Source organism: Amyelois transitella, chromosome 2, assembly GCF_032362555.1.
Source record: "Amyelois transitella isolate CPQ chromosome 2, ilAmyTran1.1, whole genome shotgun sequence".
NCBI lineage: Eukaryota > Metazoa > Arthropoda > Insecta > Lepidoptera > Pyralidae > Amyelois > Amyelois transitella.
Window position 1 is genome coordinate 8,931,638 of NC_083505.1, and position 24,208 is coordinate 8,955,845.

The following is a 24,208-nucleotide window of genomic DNA, read 5'->3' on the forward strand; positions in this document are numbered from 1 at the left end:
TTTGGCTTAACTCAAAGGATTATGCTTGAAGGTGCACCCTAGGCTCCTCTCCAGAGAAATGAATATGTAAGAGGCCGACGTCACGGAAGAGAAGAAATAGGTATTCTTTAAACATCACCAGTCAAAATTCCGCAGCATTAAAATCTATCGCTTCCCTTTTGTTTTTTTGACGTTGGCGTCTGGCGTTGCGTGTGCCATGCTACGGGGGCAGAACCCGCCGATTTATCTTTCTAAGGTGACATATATTGGTTAATTCATAAGAAAAAGTACTTCTATATCAAAACCGTTCTTACCGATGCCTCTGCCGTGGATACCAGCCCCTTGGCGGTCCTCCAAGACGCAGCAGATCAGCCCCGGTACACACGCCAGTGCCCATGACAGATCCTCGACCGTAGCCACCCAGAGTCGCACTGCTGCCTGCTTGCAGGAGAGAAATATCGTAGTATTTTAGGTATAGGTAGCTATTATCTGTATATGAAATGTGACTGTACAGGTTTTTAACAATACTTTTAATATTTGTTATATCATTGAAAGTAAATAATATTTATTTTGCAAAGAATATCGCAATGCCACTCTAGGAAAAGGATAATAAACTTCAGATTCTTCAGTGTGATAAGCTAGCAACCAGTATACTTATCTGAATCTCAATTTCATCAATGTATTGAGATGTATAAGGATGTTTCAAAATAAAGGTATAATAATAGTAATAAATATATACGGGACAAATTACACAGATTGAGTTAGCCTCGATGTAAGTTCGAGACTTGTGTTAAATGTTTTTTTTTTCATTTCGCTCTTCATCTTAATATTAGGTCCTTACATGTGAAATTGGCGTTTTCTTATACTGACCACTTTAATCCCAAATTTCTCCCCTTTGTTTGGGAATTCCAATTAAAATGTATACAGCGATTTACACATGTATTTGTGTTTCGTTAACCGTCATTAATTTTTTTCTTTTGATTTTTCTCTTTCTGTCACTCAGTTTACAAAATGGAAAAATTGAAATATCGCGTTATTTACGAGTTCCACCGTAGCACCAGTGCTGCGGAAAGGGCTCGAAGGGTTATTGATTTGTATAACGGTCATGTTGCAAAAAAAGTGTGTTTTGGGTTCCAACGTTTTCGCTGCAGAACAAGCACCTTGGACGGCCGGAGACCCTAGTTGATAATGAAGAATTGAAAGCTATTTTGGAACCGTAACCATCGCAAACCACGTTCGACTTAGCTTCAGGCTTCGGTGTTAGTGATAAAACTATTTTAATCCACTTGAAGCAAATTGGGAAGATTAAGAAACTTGAAAGGCGGGTACCTCACGAATACCTCACGAAAGCAAACCGGCAAACGCGTGCGTGTCGACTGCTGCGTTACATTACTTAGCCGGAACAATAATGAAGAGTTTTTAAATCAAATCATTACCTGTGATGAAAAGTGGATTACTTCGATAATCGGAAGAATAATCGGAAGCGCTCATCGCAATCCTGCTCCAAGCGAAAATTGACCCAAAAAAGGTTACTTGTAAGCTTTTGGTGGACTAGTGCCGGTGTCGTGCATTACAGTTTTCTCGAATCTGGCCAGACGATTACGACAGACGTCTATTGTACCTAAGCAATTGCAAACTATGATTGAAAAGCTAGCTGCTAAACAACCGAGGCTGGTCAATCGCTTCACCTTACTGCTGCTTCACGACAACGCCAGACCACTCACTGCACAACAACAGCTACCAAATTAGAGGAGCTTCAACTGGAATGTCTCAGGCATCCACCGTACTACCGGAGCATGCTCCAACAGATTACCATTTTTTGAAATTTGGATAATTTCTTCCAAGGGAAAAGTTCAACTCCGACAGGGCAGTCCAAACCGCCTTCAAGATTTTATTTTATTCCCGTCCTTCGATCAGGTATAAAGGAACTAGAAACACAATCTACAACAAGAAATTGTCCTCACCAAATGACCGCCCAATCCAGATAAAATATTTGCAAAATAAACAAAGGTAACATCACTCATCCCTTGTTCTACGTAGCAGCGCGTGTCATAATAATTTATTGCTTTATCTTGTGTTTAAAACCAAAGGTAATATGTAACAAAATAAATAGGTTTTATGTTCAAACTACTTACAAATTACAAGTAGATAAGGTTTAAATTTGATTAAACTCTTTGAGTCTTTGAGACTTTTTTCGTAATAGGTACTTGAAGTGATATACAAATGTCTAAGTACGTACTTACTGCAGTTCGGACACTATTTTCTTCCATTTTGTATGGATCTGTGTATCTAGTTTTTTTTTTTATAATTGATCGAAGTTCCCGTCCGAATGTTTTTTTTAGTAAAGGGATTAATGAAATACCTATGTGATGACAAAAGTGCATAAATGATAATGGTTCTTATTTTGATTAAATTAAATATATATAGATACCTATTATATTAAAAAATATTCGACATTTTGTTCCTCCTATACCAAACGCCAACTTCATATGTAAGGACCTAATATTATTACCTACTAGCGACCCGCCCCGGCTTCGCACGGGTGCAAAATTATAAATGTTATTATACATAAAAACCTTCCTCTTGAGTCACTCTACCTGTTACAAAAAACCGCATCAAAATCCGTTGCGTAATTTTAAAGATTTAAGCATACAGACAAATAGACTAAAATAGCGACTTTGTTTTATACTATGTAGTGATATGTAGCTGCCGTGTGTGAAGTATTTCATATATGTTAATTTTCAAACACTTGTCTGTAATGTTTGAAAAATACTATACCAAACGCCAATTTCATATGTAATAATATTATTACGTATATGTAGCTGCCGTGTGTGAAGTATTTTATGTATGTTAATTTTCAAACATTTGTCTGTAATGTTTGAAAATTAACACACCAATCTTGAATAATTAATTAACTGCGAATCTTGCTCTCGAAATAATTTTACAGTTTGATATTTTTTGTAGATAAACTGACCTATTGACTGTATTGAATTCATAGTGTTATTCCGCGGGGGTCCCGTGGAGTTTCTGGGTGGGGTCCTCGGGACGTCACAGCCGCGAGCGAACACTGGGGTCTCGGGCAGGCTGGCAGAAGTCTGTAGAGGCCCACGTCCAGCTGCCACGGCGTCCCTGCTTTGGCGCTGAAGAGTGCGTCGGCGGGCACCACTCGCCCCTATATCTGTAAGACCATTACAACATCACATCTAAAATATTATTTTGTTACATTCTGTGAATGAAAATGATTTTTTTTTAATTTATTTATCATATCACTTATAGTAATCCTACACATGATATAATGCTGAGCGGAGAATCATTTGGTTCATTTTTGATAATTTTATTTAATTTTAATTTGTTATGATTTTTAACTTTCGCGTTGAATTGCTATCAAAATATAAACCTGTATTATTTTATAAATAGTATATGAAAATGAAAATGTGCCGTGTGGTTTCCACATCAATAAAAAAAGAATAAGACAACTCCGTCTCATTCCCATGGATGTCGTAGAAGGCGACTAAGGGATAAACTTGAGATTCTTCTTTTAGGCGATGGGCTAGCAACCTGTCATTTTTTGAATCTCAATTCTATAAATAAGCCAAATAGCTGAACGTGGTAAATATGTATGTACCTATACATCACAAGCTTCCATTATCGCCCTTTGTTTAGAAGGAAAATATGAAAGGAGATAACATATTCGGATGATTAGATTATGTCAAAAGTAATTCAATGACATAATCGGAGAGTTATGGTCAAGATGGAAAAATCATATCTTATGCTCATAGCTATAGATACCGTTATTTCACGTATCTTTGTAAAAAAAAACAACGTGTCAAACCAAAATAAAGCGAACAGTATCAATGATAATCTCTTGTATACCTAGACCAACATTTTCGGTGCCTACATTTTCGATCAGCTAATATCGAATGGGACAGTCTTGAAGAGTTCCATTGGAAATCACTTGAAACGCTAAGTACGTTCACTCTTCGGGTTATAAATAAGATCTATGTCTACTTCCAATTTTTTTTCAATCAAGTACATTCATTTCAATCAGTAACTTTTTATCCTTAGGTTCATGGTAAAATAGGCTATAGATGAATTTTGTTGCTCTCTTTATCGCCTTTTACGACATCCATGGAGAAGTTGTTTTACACGTCCAATTTACAAATTTAAATTCGTATTATTTAAGTACCTGTAGGCAAAGTTCTTCTGTCTGTAGAACCAGTTTTGAAATTGCTGTTCCTTCTGTTCTTATTAAAACTGGTTTCCATGGATCTCGTCTTGAGACTGTTTGTTGTGTCGCGGTGCGGCGGCACTGCGGGGGGTTCCGAAGGCCTGAGAAGAAATCAGCAAATGTAGTGACATCAACGCTTGTATATATATAAACGTATATGTTTTCTGTATGGTAAGTGTATAAGTAAAATAAAGACAACATCTTCCAAGAATTATTGCACAATTTTTTGTATTGATAAACTAACCGTGCCGTGTGGTTCCCGGCACCAATACAAAAAAGAATAGGACCACTCCATCTCTTTCCCATGGATGTCGTAAAAGGCGACTAAGGGATAGGCTTACAAACTTGAGATTCTTTTTTTAGGCGATAGGCTAGCAACTTGTCACTATTCGAATCTCAATTCTATCTTAAAGCCAAATAGCTGAACGTGGCCTATCAGTCCGCTCAGGACTGTTGGCTCTGTCTACCCCGCAGAGGATATAGACGTGATTATATGTATGTATGTATGTATAAACTAACATGCAAGACTTATACATACATAAAATCACGTCTATATCCCAAGCGGGGTAGACAGAGCCATCCATGGAGTCTTGAAAAGACTGATAGGCCACGCTCAGCTGTTTGGCTTAGTGGTAGAATTGAGGCTTATATAAAAAGTTAAATTACATCCATGGTATAAAACGTTGTATTTTGTTTAACAATATTATTATTGCTGAACATTAATTCCGCTAATTAATATAATTGATTGCATTGAACATTACCTTCTTCTTATTTCCATTGTAGGCGTCGGTAATGTGTCAGCTTTTTTCGGATGTCTCTTTTCTGTCGGCTGCATTATTTCTGTATATTCATCTTCAACTTCTTGTACAGGAGAAGGTGGTAGTGGAGGGAATTTAGGTGATTCTGGGGTCTGCGGCAGGGGGCCCATATCGTGCCCTAAATTCGGAGACGGAGGTAACGGGTTATGTCGGTATGAATGCTCCACAATCTGGACATTCAAAGGGAAATCACCACCACTCGATACAGCAGAATCTGAAGAAGATGGCTGTCTCATTAAACTAACTGGCACGTCCTTGGCACTCGTCGACTTATGCATACTGTTTGATCGTCTGCCTGAAGATCGATCCCTACGATCTATCGACCTGTTCTGTATTTCATTGTGACTCGATGACTTCTGTATATCATGTCTTTTTTGTCTCTCTCTAGAACTATAACGGAAATTGTTTTCTAATATATCTTTAGATACATCATCACAGTATTCATCCTTATGAATATTCCAGTCTTTAGGTATGTACGGTGTAAAATGTTTTTGGTCCCGACCTTGACTTAGTATAGCGCTAATATTGTTTTCGATTTTTCGTAATGGCGAAGTTTCACCGCTAGACTCAGGCTCAGCACTTTCCTGGTCTTCCTCCTCCTCGACCGTGGTGATAAGAGCCTGGCGGCTGGTGTTGTTACTCTCAGCATCAACCCCGAGACTCGGTAGTGACACCACTCTTACCATATTCGGTGGCATCGTTGTCAATTCGTTTACGGTTTCATTACATTCCGATTGCGTGGTTTCCTCGATTTTGCCTTCTTTTATCAATGATTGGATATTGTCAAATGTCGACGAATATTTTTTGAAATCAGTAAATCTATTCTGCGGTGATAATTTATTTTGAATCACGTTAGTTTTCGACGAATGAGTACTCTTATCATTAGGTATTTTTCTACTTTTAGGACTATGACCAAAATATTCTTGCGTTATGTATCTATCGGGGCCATTATTGAGATCTAAACTAAGTCTCGATTTAGGTGAGGTCAATTCTTTGCTCAGTCTAGAATTTGGGGTACAGAGATCTATGCTATATCTAGAATTGGGTGTATTGAGCTCTCGACTTAACCTTGAATTTAAATCTACACTGTAACGGGATTGTGGTAAGCTTAAATCTGAACTAGGTCTAGAATTATAGGACCCGACGGAGCCAGAGCCACTGATAGATATGCTCGAACCATCAATTGATTTGTCGGTGTCCAAACTTCTATTCAAACTATGACTATGTATAAGATTGCTTGTGGTTATTGATTTGTGTCCATTTTTGTTGAAGCTCGGGAGCTGTTTTCGACTTTTGCCCTTGCGTATGACGTATGTACCAGAGGCGAGATCTTGGCTTCTACTATCATTATCCCCGTCAGTAATAGGAGATGCAAGAGGTTCACACTGAGTAAGTGGCGGCGGCGGCGGCCAGTATTCATCGCCCCAGTCGTCTTCTACCCGTTGCGGTATTGAACTTGTACTCGAATGTGAGTGGTCACCAGATTTTCTTCTTCTTCTTCCAATCACCTGAAATAGCAACATGTTTATGAGTATCATTAATCAGGTTTTTAACCTTATTAAACTGGATTCATATAATATCACTTCATATTACCTTAGTGCTTCCAGGGGTTAACAGAGGATCATCACCATCGAGTGACACTTCCCAAGCTATGGAATTGCGCTTCGAAGGCGTAGTAACTGCGGGCGGCGGCGGCGGGAACGCTTCTTCTAGCGAATCATCCGAAAAGTGCTCGTCGTCGTTGCTTCTACTCGAACCTCTCATCTTGCCTCCCTCCGTCACATCCTCCGAGGATCCTCTACACACTTCTCTATGCCTTTCCATAGAACCGGCGAGAGTACGGGGAGGTATTTTTGTTTTGGGTGACAGCATTTCACCATCGGACCTATTGTCACGTTTCGCATTTTTCTTGTCTGAGCTCCTTGAATTCGAGGGTGATAATTTCGGTATGTTATATGTAGGTGAATGTAGTTGCTTAGTGTATTGTTTATTTGGACCTGGATAGATTGTAACTGGGTGTTCATTGTATGGCTTGTCGTTGAATTCACTCGAGAATCCCATGAAGGGAAAGACTGGGGCATTTTCGAGACTGGGTGATTTTTTCTGATTAGTTGGGGCTGCATTGTGTCGTGGAGGTAGCCAGGTGGGGAGTCCGTCGGGTGGTGGTGGCCTGGCTCCGTGCTGTAGAGATGCAAAACGGAAAGATTGTGCCGGTGGTTGTTGTAGATGGAAACCATTCGTTGTGTCGTTGTCTTTTTCCCATCCGTATGGACGTTGGTGTTTTGTTTTTGGCTGAAATAGAATAATTTTAACCGGTAGTAAAAAGTACAAAAAAAAAGTTTATGAAAGATTACATCAGAAGCATGGTTAGGGCCAAACAAAACTTCTAACTAACTAAAGATTTTATAATGAGGCTTTGAAAAAAAGTTGCAATAGTCTTGAAAAAACTAATTGTAAAGAAAGTAACTGATCTTTCAATTGAATGAGTAGTTAATAGAAAACTAGGATTTTAAAAATACTTACAAAAGTGGTTTGGGTGGCAGTTGTTATTCCATTGATACTGATTATAGAATCTAATTTTTCTTCCGCCTCACGATGTTCAATTGAAGAGGTTCGTTTTGCTGAATTTGCTGGTGAAACCCTGAAATGATTACAAAAATAAGGGTATTTTAATAAAACGATTTAGTTATACAATGTTCTTATTGCTTAGGTTGGATACAATTAATTCAAGTGTAAATATATTTGAATTATATCTAGGATCGCACGATCGCACCACGGCCTTCTCTCCAGAGAGGTTAGTGTGTAAGCAAAATTAACGCCAAGTGGAAGATGAAAAGTGTAAAAGGCATACTTACTTCGGTAACAATTTCGAGATTATTCTCTGGGCCTCCTCAGGCGGAGGCGGTGAATGCGGTGACGGCGGATCAGGCGGGGAAGGCTCCTCGCGCTCCTCTGTCGGTCGGAAACCCAACGCGAACTTGGTCCTGAAATTGAAATGTGATTAGGTACTTTATCATTATTGAGATCAAATATAAGTAATAAAAAATATAAGTTCATATTCTTTTGTCTAAAAAGTTTCGAACTGCCAGAGCCTTGTGTAGATCCTCATTTAGTTAATCAGTGTTTTCGAACAGAGATAGGCCAAAAATATCGTACATTGGGCCAGCCTTGAATGCTAAGCACCAAACTGTCATAAACGTTCTGCAAACTGAAAATAGCATACAACGTGTTTCTGATTCTTCCGGTGCAAGCAATTCTTCAAGCAGAGCGTGGCAGCCTTGATGGTTCAGACTTGTCTTTTAGGAGATAAATCGTGTCTGGTGGGCGAGTTTGAATTTCTTTTTGAAAATACTAGATATATACCGTCTGACGTCCATGTTCATGTAGCCATCAGCTTCGGAGGTTTGAGGAGTGACTGCGTATCGCCACGCGCCACGTGACCGCGAGTCGCCCTCGTTATACTCGCGCAAGACTTGGTCCAGTAGTTCTATCAACGCTGATATTTTACTCAAATTACCTTCTGCCGTTCATGCTCATGTAGCCATCGTCTTCAGAGGTGTGTCCAGCGAGTGGCGAGTCGTCGTCGGTAGCGGGCGTGGCGGGCGTGGCTGGCGTGGCCGGGGTGGCCGGGGTGATCGGCGCGCGCGCCTCCAGCGACCGCGGCTCGCCCTCGTCGTACTCGCTTAGCACTTGGTCCAGGAGCTCCAGGGAGCGCTGTACGTCGTCGCACCCACTGAAATTGAAGTTTTACATAATGTGAGATATAAAGAGAAAATAACACTTTAGCAGTTTTATTAGAACTTATTCTGATTTAAACCATAAATTAGGACTTTATAAACTGTAATGAGTTTAAAAAACAAAAGTGACGATCTTTTATTTGTTTAAAGTAGGTAAAGAAATTGACTACTTTTATCAACAAATAGTACACGTGAATAATCGTTAGGCAGCATTGGTTGGCGAACCTAATTTTGAATACTACAATTTCCTCGGCAGTTTTCTAGTTGGGTTGTTATACTAAATAAGTGTAACAAGTAGCGCCGAGCGAGACGAGGTCGTAGCAGTCAATTCCCCGAGATAATGGTAAATTGAACTCATTTCCTTCATGAGCACCATTCGCTCGCTCGACAGAACGCTTCCTCTCGCTGCGCCAATAGAACCGAGTTAGACAATATACAAAGTATATATAGTTATACAAATCGTGACACATGAACATGATCAGCCAACTTATCTTCATTATGTGGAAGTGATATGGCATAGGCAGTACCCATTTCAGTTACTTTTATAGTCTACTATTCTTCTAATATTATTAATGCGAAAGTTTGTAAGAAGATTTGGACGTGAAAATGGGTGGATGGTTTGTTCCTTAAACTCTTCTGGACGAATTTTGTTGAATTTTAATGGGTAGAATATAATCTGGAATAACATAATAAGTACTTTTCATCCCAAAATTCCCACGGCGGCGAAGGTTGGGGGTGCAGCTAGTTGCACAGAAAAGCTTCCACAGAATTGGCAATCTTATTTTGGACTGAAAAGACTTTAATGCAAAAGGTGAGGTGATATTTCTTGCATTGCATATATCAGGAGTTCGGAAAATACTTATAAGCTACGCTGACGGGGCGTACTCTAAGAGAATATTCATTATGTTTAAAGGCACCGTGTTCCTAGTGCAGCAAAGTGGTTCTAGTGGCAAGCACAAAGCAACCCTTTTCAAAGAAGAGGTGCTCCGCTCTTGCGCCATCTCGATAAGCTTTCCCTGAGTGCCGCCGCCGCCTCTATATTTGCTCAATATACTGTAACACTTTCAATATAATTCATGAAATGCTTAAAAATACTTTAATGCTTTGCGGAATATTTTTCCATTTGTATTTGTGAGAACGCAAATGAATAAATGTTTAACTGTGTTTTTAAATAATTATTTTGTTTCTTCATCCAGTGGATTAAGTCATACTGGAACACTCATGAGTTACCTATATACATATATATATACACGGTACCAACGGATTACCATTACTGCAAAAGAATTATAAGATATTTATTGGGCAATCAGGTTATTCAAGGTAGAAATGATGTAGAGGATGCATAATGCCATGAGCTATAATAATGCATGAACAAAATAGGGTGCTACGACATTGACATATGTATGTGGATTCATTATAAATGATTGATAAAATTTAAAAAAAATCTCAATAATTAAAAGTGGTAGCTGCAAGCCGTTATCTTGAACGGGCTTGTCTTTTCGGGAGATCTCTGACCTCGATCGAGAGGTTCATTAATGTTCACCTCCGTAATAATCTCGAGTACGATCCTATAGGTACGTACGTACCTTCCGACAGCCCCTCTACTTTTACCGATTTAATCTGATTCACTCGGAATTTCTTGAGAATTCAGATATTGAAAATTGATGAATTTCAATCGTGTGATCAAAATGCTCGATAAAAATTGTAACTAAATTATTTGCTCAAAATTTCATGGAAGTGTAAGTTTGTAAGTGTTAAATGTTCCACCTGCAATGACGAACAATTACTTCCGCTCAGTATAAAGGAGCTCACCAATGGTAGATGGTGGGGTAGGCAGGCTTAGGGCTGCGTAGACATATATATATGGCGTATCGCATTGTATCGCCGCCGCCACAAAGCAGAGCACTCAGCACGAGTACCGCCATGCCAGCGCGTGCCATCCTTTGTTTTATTTCACCCATAGTCTTTCCATTCGGAACTTTTAAGGGAGATTACAAATTGCATTTCTCCATTTAACTGGCAGTGACTTTCGATCATTAGTTACATGTACCGAATTAGTTTAGCCGTTCATTAAAGTAGCGTTCTTGTAGGAATTGATTGATTAAAAGATCATGGTGTTTGAGTGTGGGAAATTTTCGGTTATTTTTATTAGACCGTTGACTTCTTTTTAAATAAGAGTGGTTAGAAATAAAATGTGTAAATAATTTAATTTGAAAATAATGATACATACTATCATTACTCCTATAACTAATTAATATAATTAAGATAATTATATCTTGATAATGATAATATTATTCTTACTTACGATGATTCTTTTTTTCGAGGCATGATTAAATAAAGTAGTAGCAACAAAAGTTACAGACGAAAATACTTTTATTGACTCCCATACAAAATAAAAACAGTACCCAGTCAATGAATGTCTAGCACGTCACTACAGCCTCTTAGGCCTACATCTTGATACGGCGGGGCAGGTACTATTTATGCGGAAATGAGTGCAGCGAGGTGGAAGTGTAAAGCGCCCCCGGCACACCCCCGGCCGTCGACCCCGGAGAATGCCTTCGTCTGCCGCACCAAACAGAAAGGCGTCCCCTTAACAGCAATACGTCAATACGGAAAAATCGTAGATCAATCACGCGCCCGTACAAGTGTAGATTTGTTGTTACGCTTGTACATATTGCAAGTCATGGTTTAAACGAAATACACAGATATATACATAATATATTTTTCTAAACTAAACATAGGTATGTTTGGTTTGGAAAAACATAATGCGATGTGCTATTTTGAAAAAATCCTTTACTTTACAAATTCATTCATCTGTAGGTCACATCGTTTTTAGCACTGACGGGGTAGACAGAATTGAGTTAAGTATATAAGTACTTAACGTTTTGTAAACTTTTTTTGGTAAGTACATAGATTACATAAAAAATGTGATAGGTTGTGTAACCCATTTCCAAAGTAGAAATTCAAATTAATAAGTTGTCAATAATAATTATACTTTTAGTCTGTTTAAACTATGCCTAAAGAAGGTCTAGTAAGGATGGTGTTCATTCAAAAAAGGCAGTTTATCTCAATGTTGAAAAAAAGTTTCATTGATACTAATAAAATCTATAAAGTAACGAAATAATAACCTGTGAAGCTATATTAATTTCCGTTCAATTTCCAGCTATGATCGAGTGTAAACATTCGGGAAGAAAATTATGTAAGATTTAATCAGAATTTAAGTCGGGCGATAAGTTGCGAAGTACCGAATAATTCGTAGTTTGTGGTAGTTTCCAGTTTGAGCTCGTAATTCAACTAGTTTTAAAAGTGCACCGAACTTGGCCAATTAGTTGTTGTTGAGAGTTCCTATGTTGTTAATGTTCAGTCCTGCCTCTCATGGGATTTGTTCGAAATTAGAATTGAATTCTAGCTGAGGTGACGCACACATGTTTAATTGGACAACAAAATTTAATGGAATGAAGTCTTTTATTATTTGATTTAAAAAAGGTTCGGATATGCTACCCAGCAGAAAGGTTATATTATCTGTGTGTAGACAGGAAATAAGTAATTAGTGAGTAAATCATTTATCTGTTCCATTCGCCTTGATCCCTGCATGTACTTCTTTCGCTTCATCACATTCATAACCCTCTTTACGCAAGCTCGTCGCTTCTCTTTATGCAAGGGTACTCTTGACTAGACCTTCGCCAGGACGTCCCCGTTTTAATCATGGTATGTTCGGTTCAAATAAATGAAAATTAATTTTATGGTCGTCTCGAAAAGACCTGGAGAGTGTGGGAGACACCTAGTGTAGAATGCAGAGGTGGGAAGAGTTTCAGTTCAGGTATTTAGCTGGCTGGCGAATGAGAATTGTGATCACGAAATGGAGATTAGAATTTGTATTAAGATAGCTTGGGGAGAGACTTGAGCCTTGACTAACTTGATAACTCAGCCATCCCGATTACTTCCTTAAATATGCCATAAAAAGTTTAGGTATCCGTAATTATTTTAAGAACAGCCTAGTACTTACCTATTGCTATATTAATTTCCTTCTTTAATAGGCGAAAACTGTAAAATAATGAAAATATGTAAACCGAACTACATTGTTTACGTGTATTTTGGTGAGTATCAAGCGGGGTGTTTTTTTTCTTTATTCTATCTTTTAAAATAATACAGCTAAACCTGGCCTTTCAGTCTTTCCAATTTTGTTAGATTTGTCTTCCTTTTGGATGGAGATGTGATTATATGTACGTATACAGGTAGAAGAATTTCCAGTTTTATTAATCAGGAAAGGCGTTTACTGTCATCGCATCAAAGCTGTTTCAAATATTTTATATTCCACGTCCGTTCCCGTAACTACGGTACACGTCACACTAGAATTTACAGGATCATCCCTTAAACGGTTAACAAAGTCGACAACTTCGCTAACGACTTCGTCAAGAGAATGATGATAATGTCATAGTTAGAACATTAGGATGATTTAAAGTTGATAAAAGTTTGTGGTGACATCAAATTGAATACATTTAATGACTTGCTGATGCTTGTTAGTTGTTCAGTAAAATATACCTAATAAATAGACTGATAGCTTATGTTTAAAAAAACGCCAACATTTTATAAGATTTGATAGATAATAAACTTATACTTATATAATAAGTTGAGATAGTTTATCTACCAAGTCAACGTCGGTTCTAAAGCGTACTTAGACCTAGACTTAGTTGGCGCTTTACTCCACCTGAACTTCAACTCTACTTAGTCTTTGTGATTCCCAAATATTTTGAATCTACACGTGGGTCAAACCCAGAATACGGCAACATTACTTGAGTACTTGCAATTGTAGCTTATTAAATCATCTCCGAGTTATCATTCGATATTTATGAAAGTAACTCGTCTCGCCGGTTTTTATTTGAGTGCGCCACTTTCAATGTCTATGAAAAGACAAAAACGGGCGATAAATCTGGAAATTTGAACAAGTGAGAGTAGTCAGAACCGCACATTTTATCAAATGCTTTCTAAACGCTATGAAGGGGTCGTCGCGGAGTAAAATCCGACATGTCCTATGTGGCGCGCCGTCTCGGAAGGAAACGGCGAGGACATGCCAATAAGCGCCCCGCTGTAACAACACCTCGCAAACAACCCCCGGAAGCAATACCACTCCTCACCACACGCTTTAAGGTTGACATTCCAAATAAGCTTTTACTATTATCGGCTGCACCAACTTAAAGCAATTTTGTGAGTCAATATTGAACTTACAGTTCTTGCGGGACGATGTGTTCCGCTAAAATAAAATCAACTGTAGACCACACTCTGACACTCTCGTGTAAGTCGGTGCGACTTTTTGCATAAAAAGGAAACGTAGCGCGGTGTTTCCTGTCGTGATTAAAAAATATATAGTAAGTTTTTTGTGTATTAGGTTTTTTCTGTTGAACAGTTTTTTTTAAATTACTCTAAGCAATTTACTTGATACAAGCAAAATAATGGATATCTTGTTAACGTTATTTATATTTAAAAAGGTTATAGGTCAATTTTTCATACAAATCACAGTATGAAAATGTCAAGTTAATTTAATTCATCTATATTAAGTAATACATACCAAAGATTTGCTGTTGCCTGTAGGAGTTTGTGATTGGAGGTGTTAATTGGAAAATTAACTTAGGTCCCGCTTGATCGTAGCGAGCAGTGACGGAGATTTTCATTAAGACATTAGGGCGGCCAGGCATCCTCTCAAATTGGTGCTTCAAGGCATTAGTTGTACGATACATACGTATAGTACGTACCAGCATTTAATCAAGGCAAAATTTTGAAATAATCTTACACGTAAATTTTATATACCTACTGATCTAAGAATCTTATTATTTATATACGGATTTAAAAACGTTCGAAAAAATTAAGCATTGTTATACAAAATTAAAATTAGTCTCGAATAAATTTTGTGAAAAAATTTTGGGTGTTGTAAATGCTCTTGCCATTTTACAGACGTGGTTATATTTCAACATTTTCCGTTAATAGCATTCAGCGGAGTCAGGGGAGAGTTTAATTTTCGCTCTAAATCATTTGTGGGCAGTCATCGGCAGTGTGTGTGCGCTTTGCGTGCCTCAATCAGTTGGGGTGGCTTTGTTTTTGTAGCGAAATATATCTACATATTTCAATAACCAACAGACCGCTTTTTATTGTCGCTCTGATTTTTATATTAATTTTTTTTCTACAGTAGTCTTTGCAGATTTAGCAAGCTTGAAAAAGCTTGCTGAATATTATTCAAATTGCAAATCTTTCTATAAACTTTACCTTGTAGTTCGTCTATTGTTCTGATTCATTGATTGAACATTACTGCCTCAATGATGTAACATTTAATTTTTAGATTTTTCTTTAACATTTAATTTTTAGATTTGATTGCCTTCATAAGGCCGTCTAGGCGGTTACAGTCTCCTCCAGTCTCATATCGATTGAACTGTAGCCAGGCGACGGCGCGCCAATGAAAACTATGCTTTTTGTCACACACAACTTTTGCCACAACTTGTTCCCTTGTATCAAAATTCAGCTCTTCTTGGTTATATAACTATGTCGAACCGTTTACAAATGCCGTATTGCGACACATGAAAACTTGTGTAAAGTGCATGCTGCAAATGAGCCAATATAAAAGACGTACTCATTTTTAAAAATTGAAATCTAATCTCGATATAATTCAAACGAAACAATTTTGTGCTTAAACAATAAATAACGAGCAAATACTTACAAAACGATTTACAAACATGGGGTGAGTCTGGTAAGAGAATAATCGTTAATAACATTGAGGGTTACCAAACCAGCATCCTTTAATACCCGAACCCTTCGCCGTCACCAAGCATGCGCGATCTTGTAATATCATGAAATCGTAGCAGCAACATATCTATAAAACCTTAACCAGGTAGGGTAAATGAAAATTCAATAATCAAGGTCAGGTTTTTTACGAGAATTCGAGAGTTGTGGGCCATGCGATTATTAATTAAAAAAGTCTGGGAATTTATATATTTGTTCAGCCGGTAATACCTTTCGGCTAAGGCAGTTAAACATTTAAAATTCATTTAGGTGTGCATTTTTCCTTTGTAAATATTTTGGTAGTATACAGAAGGTAGATAAAATAATTCCCGCGATTTAATAAATAACAAGGCGGCGCCCTCTTTCCGGCTGTCGCGAGGAGGGCACAGGCCGCGCAGCTTCTGTTTGGATATGAGGAGGGATTCTTCTGCCTCTCGATTCGGCATAAACAATGTCGCAGCTTGCAATGTACCGACAGTAATCGGAGACACACCGGATGCACCAGCATTACCCCCGTGATTTATATGTCTGGCGGACACTGTATTGCGTTAATTCCACAAACAATACTGGGGGGATCCTGAGCGGAAAATACACTTTTTTCATAGCTTCTCTCACATTAAGCATAAACAAAAGATATCCCTTAATATCATAAATATTCAAATTAGATATCATGGGGTAACATATCAAAAGAGATTATTTTGATGAGATAATTTGAATATGAATAGGTGGCTATGGGTATGGAAGCATTATAAAAATTGGACCAGAAAGCTTAAGTAGCGACAGCGGGACTGGCAGAAACTCTGTGGGTCTGTAAGCTTATAATAGATTTTGGAAGATCTGTTTTAACATTTAGAAATTCGTGTCCTTAAAAACTATATTTCAGAATTAATATCAGTATAAAAGAAAAAGGATCGCTGACAAAGATATAATTTTAAAAATCAATATAAACACGGTCCTTTACCTAGCCGCCCCAACAAATTGTCCCAACCCTATCGCTGTGCACTCGAACCGGCCGGCTCGCCGCTATTTGAAAAGCTGGGAATAAAATTTGATCCCACACCCCAACCCCATGGTTGTACTTATCTGCAGTTAATTATCTGTGTGTAAAGGGGAGAATCCGAAGACGTGCGACGCAAATTGCAATTCCACCCCGGGCCAACTTGAGATTTACAGGGAATAAATAAAACGGTGAGGGTTCGTGTAATTAGTTTCTGTAGTTTATTGGTAATAATTTGACCGATCTTTTTATTAGATTCATATCGAAAACACAATGAAAATGTTTCAATTATATTCAGAAAAACGGGCAATTAAACCATTCTTAAGGAGCAGTAAACGTTAATGTTTTGTGGATCGTTAAGGTGAGTGATGACGGCGGCGAAGACGAATTAAGAAGTTTACAGAAATGACACTTTACAAAGTTTGTCCAACATACGAGTATCTGATAAGGTCGTAAATGTGGTAATTCAGATTTCAATGAGTTAGAACTCATTTAAACAACATTGTTACAAAACATTTAAACTTTTAATGCGTAAACTAATGTCCCTATCCATTCTCATTGCCATTGATTAATTTAACGCTACCTAACTAGACAAATAATTTCACTAGTACGAACACAGTCTCCGTTTTTCTTTTACTTTATGTTAACGGTAGCCAAAAAAATACCACCCTCCGCCTACATTTGTCCCAAGGGCGTAATTACCGGCATCAAACGGATAAATTAGATTAATCACACTTGCTTTGACGGCCAGGTGCTAATGGAAACTCGCGTTACGACCTGTAAAACGTTAAGTGTTGACGTGCTTCGCTCTTATCGTTAAAATTGAATACGACGAAGTCACCGCCACTCTGTTTGGAGTTTAAAGTTACCTAAATTTCACATATTATTTTCCCTGAACTGCCCAGATTTAGGACAATTCATCGAAAAAGAAATCGCGGTTCAATAACTTGTTTGCAAACCATTTAATAAAAATTTCGATGAAGATCAGCCGTTGTAATTGGCTATGAGCTTTTTCCAAAAAGATAAATTCGAAAACTGATATGTTAAAATAAAGCATAACTGGTTAATAACTGTATCACCTGACGAGTATAACAATTATACAAAACAGCGTTTGAGTGGCACGCCAGTAAATTGTCGTCGTCACCGCCCCTGTAATTAGCCATGAGTCTGAGTGTGTCGCGCCGCCGTCGCTGTTTGCTTACATCCTGTGCTGCCTTCGAGGACTGTAGGTAGCTCTTTATCAACATTTGAATAAATAATTAGCCCTTTGGGTAACTTCATATAGTTTAAATTAAATATTCGTATTGAGACCCGCAAAATGCGGCCGTGAGGTGATTCATAAAAAACAGTTCTCCGCGCTTAGTATTCTACGTTCCAGAATACATTTTACACATTAATTTGTTTTAATACCATGTTAACATTATACATAAAATAAGTTATTAACAAATTAATCATTTACTTGCATATCAAACAACACGTATAAACTTGGTTGCGTGTGAAAATATTTTGATTTTGCTGTAAAAAGTTATGAGAAGATAAATGTGTTGATAGCTTCTCTTGTGTCATGCATGCGACTATATTTTATGAGCAACTCCGCAATATATTCGTATGGCGAACGTTTCAAGAAAAAACTCAATGAGAGTATTATGCAGGATATAGAGGAAAACTTAGCGAGCGGGTTGCGTACGGCTTATGTAGCCTGCAGCGTCGGTAGCTTGTTCTACACGCATAGCATACAATGTGCTTACAAATATCACAATATCATACTTAGTCTGGGAACGGCTACGCAGGAGAGCTTACTTGAGTGCCTGCTCGTTAGTGAGAGAGCTTTAAATTACGCCACAACAGTGCGAGATATAGAGGGCACAGAATTAAAAAATCCTTTTTTTAAGGGATTCCACTCCAACTAATATATCAAGTATTTTTACGGCATGCGGAGAGCTTGGAGGCTGTGAGTGTTATCGGGAACGAACTGTGATGGACTCACGGGAACTTTATGATACATTACCTGAAAATATAGGAGTTATACATTCCCTACGCTTTTTAATTTGCGGTTACAGCACTATCAAGTAGCATAGCAGCAACAATAATGTTTCAATTACGTGAGCGAGACTTATGAGCTGCTGGAAAATTGCGTGTTTTCGTAAGAACGTATGAGTAGCAACCGTAAACACTATTTATGTCACTGTTAATTTTGGTTTAAACAAGTAGTTCTTAAACAATAGGTACAAGATAAATCTTTTTTATAAAAAATATATTTTAAAATAGATTCTTAACTTAATTACTATCTGAAGTGACATGCTAAATTTAGACTCTACACATGAAAATAAACTAAGCGATAAGGCCTTCTATGTTCTATGTTTACTATTTAAATATTGTTCTTTTTTGAACTACGAAGTATTTACATGGAAACATTTAATAGCGAGTTATTTGATTTTTTAAGTATGTAAACTGGGTCACCTAATACTGCTGCTGGCTGATAAAATATTTATAAAACAGTCAGTGTATTCCGCACTTCCCGTCATAATAACATCAATATTATGTTAGAACTCTCGAGTACTTTCCCTCGTCTGCGGTTCCTGGGGGTCCGAAGTCAAAGTGTGGGGGCGCGGGGGGCAGGGACCTTCACTTTCATCCAGCCCGGTGCGGGCACAGACAACGACCGTCCGACCTTTCCGTGCAGCATAACTTTCCCGATCGATTCCACAAAAAAGAAAACAAAAGGTGAAGGGACGCATCCGTCTGACGTTATTTTGAGTGTTCCCGAGTTTATAATTATTTGCGGGGAATAAACCTTTTAGGACCGTAACTTAGTTGTTTTTTTGTTTACTTTGTTAGTTTGATGTGTAATTATTATTGTGCACCTCTTGAGATGCGTTAAAATGCCTTTGTTCTTGGTTTTTCTGCTACGATCCTATAAATCATGGGTTTAATTTTATATTTAAAAGAGGGAAGTCCAGTTATAATTTTAAACTTTACATATAATATGTATATGTTTATAGATATTGGTGTATAATTTAAGTTTAAAAATACAGTTTTGATACCGAATATCTACATTGTTAATTTATGCAAATACAGGATTTGGTAATCTCATTCAAATTAGGCTTGTATGGATATACACGAGTAAAACAATAGGCCGGACTAGTATCGTTCGCGTATCATGTGTTACGAGCCGGGTTTTCAAAGGTTCATGCTGGTATAATAACATCTGGTCAGCGAAAAGCCGACATCAGTCCATTATGGAAATTGACAGGTGTGGAGGTGGGGGCTAGACTATGCGCATATTTACCGCAATTTTATAGATTTCCCCGCCGTCATGGGTGATGTATCTTGTTAAAGTAGTGTTTTGCAAAATTATTTATTAAACAAATCGAATTTTATTCACACCAATTATTCTTTATAACTTCGCAAGTATTGAAGTATTTCAGCAGGTAACAGATTTTTCAATATTTAAGATTAGATACGCCTTTTGTGCGAAAGTAAATATCATAAATAAAAATCGACCTATGATCACTGCTTACATCATTGAAGAAACATGTACGCTACTTAATATTCGCATAATATTTTATTCATTGTGTAGTGTGATGATCGTGGTTTTATGTATGGGTTGTTTGGTTTCTTGCTCAGCATGCTGAAAAATATGCGCTGCCGTCGTATATAAAAAAGGAAAATTTTACACTTCCGATAAGACTGAATGAATTCCGATGAAAATGCAAAAGCATCCGAGCCAAGTGAGGAGACGTCCTAAACAAATTGACCAGTCCTTTGCCTTTGTCGAATATTGAGGTTATTTTATTGCTCTTTTCTTCAAAAAGTTAATAATTATATTGTCAGTTTTCTCGGTACGTAATTTCGTAGATGTCTTTTTAAAGTTTTTACCACCATCACCTCTTTATAAGCAAGATACCGCTAGGGATTTTCACTGATAGACAAATGATAATAAAAACTAAAATGCTTCGTTTATAAGAAGCATACGTAAAAAGAATAGTCTGCACTAAAATATTCAAACAATATAAAGTGAAAACGCAATGAAAAAGCTGGCAATTGATGACGGATATTACCATTGCATTGGATGCCCGTGTATAATCTGTGAGATTGAAATTGAAATGTCCGAACACCGATGATCCACAGTGATTACATCTTTACATGGTTGGATTCCAAATATAATGCAGTATTACCAATTATAACGAAAGCTTTCAGGCAATTACTATATTCAGAAAAAAAAAAACTATTTACTATTTATAGAAATTACTTTAGAGTAATATTATTAATACCTAAAATTCTAAGCTACAACTAAACCTAATTGTCATAGTTGCTTTTTAATTGATTTACTTGAATTGGTTAAAACATCTAAATGGTTACTCGACTACTAAACAAGTAAAACTCCTATCAAACGGTTAGCCGACAACTGGAATGAGCTGTGGTCACGTTTTGGTTACCCATTGTTCATACGTAATGATATATCTTTAGCGTAAGTTATCCAATAAGATGGGAGGATCTTGACCACGTCTCACTGGTCTATAAGTGAGAAATGGATACTGAGATAGAATTATAAAGAGTGAAAATACGAGTACGTGTTCGGCTATTCTAAAGCGCACGCTAAGATTTTCCAAAATTACCAGCAGGTGAAACTGTGTAAATAATTTATTTATTAACTATAAAAAAACACACACAGTTCAAATTCATAACCTGTAATTATAAAATTTCAAGCAACATCGTTTCGCTAGATATGTATTTCGAAACGGCCTTTATACTTTTACATGCTATTATTTTTTTTAAGCATCCCGGCACCAATAAAAAAGAATAGGACCACTCCTTCTCTTTCCCATGGATGTTGTAAAAGGCGACTAAAGGATAGGCTATAAACTTGGGATTTTTCTTTTAGGTGATGGGCTAGCAGCTTCACTATTGGAATCTCAATTCAATCATCAAGCCAAAAAGCTGAACGTGGCCTTACACCCTTTTCAAGACTGTTGACTCTGTCTACCTCGCAAGGGTTATAGACGTGACTGTATGTATGTATTCCTATGTATATTATTTATAGCTAGTTGTTGTAGATTGATACGAGTAGATCACGATTTTAAGCAAAATAAAATTTTGTATATGAAAATTACCAGAACAATGTTTTACCCTACATTCCAGTTTCAAATGGGAAATACTTATTCAAAGAAATATTTCAAATTAAGCTGTAACCAATAACCTAATTTCTGCGATGTTCTTGTACTTGTTTACTCTGTACTGAAACCCTGGATTTCCTATTGTCAATTTTTGGAAGAGTGATTCAAGGAATGAAATTATTTGAGCCAATAGCGCACCAAAATAAACCGCTGTGATAATAAAAATCAACATAATAATTCCTGAAAGGGATTGCATTTTCCCCCAGTGATAGCTAATTTTCTGTTTTTCTCCTCGGACGATATGAAAACCTAAGCAAATGCCTGTCCTATTTACTTTTATTGTGCCATTGTGGATGTGGACGTGTGTTAGTATTCCGGCCATTTAATACGTATTACGGTCACGACGACATGCTGAGCGACCCTGTTCTTCTTACATAAAGTATCCATTTATAAAATGAATTTTTATATAGTGTCATACAAAAGGAAGTGGTGAGAGAAAGCAAAATTATGAACCCTATAGTCTATTGAATGTGTTAGGTACACATGGTACATAAAACATGACTTTCCTGAAATTAAGACAAAAATATAGTTTCCTTTGAGTAGATAACTTAGCCTGCCTTTCTATTGATTTATGAAGGTAGAGAATACCAAGGGCTGCGGTAGCGGCTTGCTGCTCTCATAATTGCTGAGTCAGAGCAGCATTTCCTGTCGTGCTTGTAACACGTAGGTAAATGAGATTTCGGCCGCCATGGAAACTCAGTTTCGCAACCTATTGTGAAAAAGGATTTTTACTTTTATTATCTTTTGGTATTACGGTGACGGATACATTTCTTAGGTAAAATAAATAAGAGCACCACTACGTAGCTTTATTCTAACGTTTGATTCTAGATAGTAAAGGACGTCCTTAATTTTGCAGTTAAAACTATATTAAGCGTTATACCTTTTATTACACTTTCAGAAAATGCGTAGAAAATCACAATTTACCTATGCGCAATGTAATAAACAATCGTCATCTTCGTTATTAATTTCTGTTACCTATATATTATTCATTTTACAATCGAATACACATTCGTTCGTAACAAAGGTGTAATTCAAATGTTAATTACCCTAATTTCATTTAAGTGGAAAGTGAAGTAAACGTTAGTAATTAAGCGTTAAATTATGTACTGTATTACTGGCCACGTTTTGTGGTAGAACGGAAAAGCAGCAGATTTCACCCGTAGCTCCGTGTTAATGGGAGTAAACACTGAAAATAATTATGCAGCAGACGGCTTAGTGCATGAATGCAAAGCAAATAAAATTATACTACAGGTTGTCGTCGGTTTTGTTGAATCATTCAGTAACGTCTGCCGCAGAGACCGGATCAACGTGCTGATATTGAAGGCATTATTTACGAGTATTTCCAGTAGTCACATCAGATCCGTTATGTTAACTGAAATGTGGAAGCATTTATAGAAAATTATGTTTCTTTAAAATATAATCGAGTGTCGATTAGTAGAACATAGCTGTGGAACTACTTATTTTTATAACAATACCAATATCCTAACAATAAACAAATTGAAGCTATAAGTCTAACCACCTACTAAATGATTCTACCCAAATAATATACTTTAGGTACGCCTACAAGCTGCTTTATCGACTTATTTATAGTTTATCGAGTGGGTTGCAGTACAAATCCACCCGATACATCCAGCTATCAAAACCCCATCGCCTCACCTCTGAACTTTCAATTTCAAGAGCTCCACCACAACAATAACCAGCCCACATTGAATAGAACATTACAGAAGGTGTTGGATAAAAGCGCTTTTTCACTGGTGTTCAAAGTACCGCGTTTGCTTTGGCATATAGATATTGTACTGTACAGTAATCGGATACATGATATGATAAAAACAACGCATGATTTTCCGAGAGCCCTCGTATAGTGTAGGGTGCTCGTGGCTAGAGCGGTGGCTTTGATCGGCTGCGGTAATGGCCTGGCGGACCACATTCGCGGAAACTTTTACGGGACACTGACCCACTTCTAAACGACCGGCAATGGTTAATGTGGCTTTTCTTTAAGAATCGTCACATCAGTAGAATCGCAAGGGTTCGAAATAACGATCATTAGGTAAAAATAGATTTTATGGACAAGAGACGAAGTATGTTATCGTAACGGTCTTTTTGGGGTTAGTTACGGATCTCATTTATTTAACCAACCGAAATTAAAGTTTGTTTTTGATAAAATTATGTGTTTTATATTACATATAAAGCAAAACGTAGGTATATATTTTATACATCACAAAAATGATAAAAATGTAATACTGCAAAGCTTTTTTGCAAAAATGTATGTTATGTTGTATTTTAACATGGTTGCTAACAGTAAAACATTCATTGGAATGTTTATTGTTGAATTTAATAGCATGTGCATGTATTCATATATTGCAAAAATATTCCGCATTGACCTATAATCGGGGTCACGCGAACCTTGCGAGTCGGAGAGGCCAATCAAAGTTATGAGCAATTTCTTTACCGTGTAAAAGCAAGATACTGATTTACGACGAAAACACTCGACTGTGATAATACGA

The 24,208-nt window shown here is 37.3% G+C and overlaps 1 protein-coding gene across 5 annotated transcripts in view; it reads right to left on the reverse strand.

Annotated features, from left to right (window-relative positions):
- Nucleotides 1–24,208, reverse strand: part of LOC106133546 (uncharacterized) — a 113,383-nt gene that overhangs the window by 23,533 nt on the left and 65,642 nt on the right. For all 5 annotated transcript variants that reach the window (XM_060946867.1, XM_060946875.1, XM_060946863.1 and 2 more), the window contains 8 exons: nt 8,543–8,758; nt 7,881–8,009; nt 7,549–7,666; nt 6,619–7,317; nt 4,969–6,533; nt 4,166–4,308; nt 2,954–3,157; nt 294–417 (listed from right to left, as the gene is read on the reverse strand). In XM_060946867.1, the coding sequence (XP_060802850.1) occupies nt 294–417; nt 2,954–3,157; nt 4,166–4,308; nt 4,969–6,533; nt 6,619–7,317; nt 7,549–7,666; nt 7,881–8,009; nt 8,543–8,758 (3,198 nt within the window). The remainder of the gene's footprint in view (nt 1–293; nt 418–2,953; nt 3,158–4,165; nt 4,309–4,968; nt 6,534–6,618; nt 7,318–7,548; nt 7,667–7,880; nt 8,010–8,542; nt 8,759–24,208) is intronic.